The sequence below is a fragment of the Morone saxatilis genome, unplaced genomic scaffold, assembly GCF_004916995.1.
Source record: "Morone saxatilis isolate NCDOM2014 unplaced genomic scaffold, NCSU_SB_2.0 Contig16, whole genome shotgun sequence".
NCBI lineage: Eukaryota > Metazoa > Chordata > Actinopteri > Moronidae > Morone > Morone saxatilis.
Genome location: NW_023339718.1, coordinates 5,524,961 through 5,528,276, shown reverse-complemented (window position 1 = coordinate 5,528,276; position 3,316 = coordinate 5,524,961). Strand labels below are relative to the sequence as shown.

At 39.5% G+C, this 3,316-nt stretch overlaps 2 protein-coding genes across 2 annotated transcripts in view; both read left to right on the top strand.

The window, feature by feature from the left end:
* Positions 1-3,316, top strand: part of cntrl (centriolin) — a gene marked incomplete at its 5' end in the record, with an annotated part of 184,646 nt that overhangs the window by 87,140 nt on the left and 94,190 nt on the right.
* The window catches only part of LOC118326185 (bile salt-activated lipase-like), a gene marked incomplete in the record, with an annotated part of 8,145 nt that overhangs the window by 2,124 nt on the left and 2,705 nt on the right, over positions 1-3,316 (top strand). The window contains 4 exon segments of the mRNA XM_035659131.1: positions 882-1,012; positions 1,653-1,760; positions 1,886-2,009; positions 2,575-2,758. Of these exon segments, the coding sequence (XP_035515024.1) occupies positions 882-1,012; positions 1,653-1,760; positions 1,886-2,009; positions 2,575-2,758 (547 nt within the window).

The following is a 3,316-nucleotide window of genomic DNA, read 5'->3' as shown; positions in this document are numbered from 1 at the left end:
CCAAACAGTGAAATCAATCACTGCAGGAAGTTTGATTATTTCCTGTGAATATTGATCAGAGATGAGTTTACCTGATATTTTGATATTCTGTATTTTTTACCATTTCTAACAGACTAATATTATTTTATATTTCATAAGAATAATATGAAATATACAGACAATATGTCAGTGGTCAGTTGAATGTTGATTTAGTGCACGTAACAACCAGAAACAACTGATCAGAACAGGTGACTGATTATTTAAATTAGCCAGCTGCACTTTGTGGGACTTTTCCCTCCACGCTGAAACACAGTCAGTATTTCAGGGTCAGACTGGGATCGATCTGGTGAGTTTTGGTGCCGGCTGGTGATTTCCCAGCATGCTTGTGATCGGAGCTGTTATGTGTTTGTGGTCTTATCAGTGTGTTAGCAGATAAACTGAGGCTGTTAGCTCAGCTGCTACACTTTGTGGCTCAGGTGTGGCCCCCAGTGTGAAGAGTTTGTTGTTGAGTGTAAGTCACTTAACACATTTATTGACCTCTTCCACTTCAGGAACTTTTCAACCAGCCCAGGAAGCTTTCTGAGAACTCGGGAACTGTATCTGCATTTCAATCATAAGAGTCTTTAGTTCCAGACCAGTGAACATTCAAACAGAGACTGTGGTCAACAGTGAAATGACGAATACTGCTCCCGATTAAAGATTGTCGGCTAGCAGTTGTTAGGTAAAGCCAGTGGTTGACCGTTGATTGTTTTTGATATAACTGTATTGATTATAATGTGTATATCTGTTAAATGCTAAATAATAAACACAGTCTGGTTGTTCAACAGACAGAATAAACCATTCCAACTTCACTGAAACTAATCCTGACTGAAGAAGAGACTTCCTGTGTTTTTACCTCTCAGGTAACTACGGCCTGTGGGATCAGCATGCTGCCATCTCCTGGGTCCGCAGGAACATCGAGGCGTTCGGAGGAAACCCAGACAACATCACCATCTTCGGCCAATCAGCCGGAGCCGCCAGCGTCAGCTTCCAGGTCAGAGGATACAATTATTGATTACAACCAATCAGAGATGGATTTTAAAAACTGTCTTTTTAAATCAAATTTGTGAGTTTTTTTTATAGTTTATTTATATTTTTTCATTCACAAACTGAACCATACACACAAATATCCCTTCCACCGACCAACCAACCTGTCCTCGAGGATTTACAGACGTCAATCAGCACTTACCCAGTCAGGTTCAACCTTGAACTGAGGCAGCAAAAGAATAAAGTAGATTGAATGTGAGAAATATAAATCAAAATTATGAAATAATAAAAATAATTACAAGAAGTCAAATTGTTTTTACCTCCAACATTAAGAATTTCTTTTATGAGACTAATTATGTTTAAATTAATGTCAAAAACAAAATAAAAATGACCTTTTATAATTTTGAGAAACTTAAGACTTTCAAAAACTTAATTATGAGTTAGTATCACTTACTAACTCATGACATACTAATAAAAACAAACCTACATTTAGAATTATTATGTAATAATTTTGGCTTATATTTCTAACTTTTCTCTCAGTTATAGTTGTTTGGTTTCTTCAATGAATGTTGGCAGGAAGGAATAGATAGTGACACACTGAACCTCATCATGTTGATGTCTATCTGTCTGTCTGTCTGTCCCCTCAGATGCTGTCTCCCTACAGTAAGGGCTTGTTCCGCAGGGCGATCTCGCAGTGTGGTGTGGCCCTCAGTCCCTGGGCTCTGCAGAACAACCCGATGGCTCTCACCAAGAAGGTCCATAAACCTGCGGCTTTATTTCCTGACTGTAGATGACGATAAATATTAAGATATACATTTGGATTAAATAATTATTGTTCAGCTCTGCATTAATATCAGATTGTTGATTTGTGCTTCTGCAGGTTGCTCGGAAAGTCGGCTGCTGGAGAACCAACATAGACGAGATGATAACGTGTCTGAAGATGAGCGACCCGGTCGGTCTCACCATGGCTGGAAAAATCGACATTCTGCTTATTCTCGGAAAAGGTCAGAACAACAGAGGAATCCCCTCTGAGTATATTTTACCCCTTCGTCCCACTCAGACCCAGTTTAAGCAAGCTCTAGTGGACTGAGTGTGAAAACTTGTCCAGATTTACTACGAGTGATGACACAGTGCAGGGGGGAGTTTTTCTGCCACCACTTGTGATTTCTCTCTTGCAAATAAGTGTTTTAATACTTATTCATAACTTACTTACTTGTAACTCTAACCGCTTTCCTTCCAAATGCCGTCCTTTTTTGAGGATATCGGTTATTATAAAAATGAGCTGTGGATCATTTAAGATGTTCCGTTTCTCAAACTTATAGGACATAAAGGATGGAGACAGATAATACACGTATAGTGCGCAGATTTTATTATATCACATGTTGTCTTTAGGAAACAAAGCTGGCTATAGCCTTGATATCGAGTGCTGACTGGAGGTGAAACAGAACAGCAGGTCATCAGCAAAGATTTTGATAAATAAAAGAACCAGAGCAATTTGTTTTGTTTGCTGAGGTTTCCAGTCCATAAAAGTTGGACACTTCTATCTCAGTGTCTCGCTCCTCTCCCCAGGTGTGGTCATGGATCTCCTTGAATTCTCTCCGGTGGTCGATGGGGATTTTATCCCTGATGAGCCCAGTAAGTTGTTTCACAATGCGGCTCAGTTTGATTACCTGGCTGGAGTGAACAGCATGGATGGACATATCTTCGCTGGAGTCGATGTTCCTAATATCAACAAAAAAAATGCAACCACTGTGTGAGTACAGGAACACCATGGATGGACTTTGTACATAAGTAGATATATATAGGAAATGTACATTTCTAGTAAAAACATAGTTTATAAATAACACAAATTTAATATCATGCAAAAATGTATATTTTTAGGTTGTGATTCGCATATGGCTCAATTCTGGGCCCACTGCTCTTCAGTCTTTATATGTTACTTCACATGGAAGTCATCACATAAAACCACAATTTTAAGTTTCATCACTATGCAGACAACACGTGGCTGTTGATCCTGATGATGTCAGACCTTTCAGCGCTTAAAAACTGTATCTGTGACATCTGTGTGGACGACTCCAGGTTCGTCCAACTGAATCACAAAAAGCTCAGATTGTAGTTGTAGCACTCGGAGAGTGTGCAATACCATAGTCCCATAACAGGTAATACAAGGATATTTATCACTGACACTGACGCTTTTCATTAAAAGTAACTTTTATCTTGAACTTGATTCAATTTACCTAAATACACAATGGGGCGGCTGTGGCTCAGAGGCAGAGCGGGTCGTCCCCGTTGGTTCGATCCCCGGCTCCTC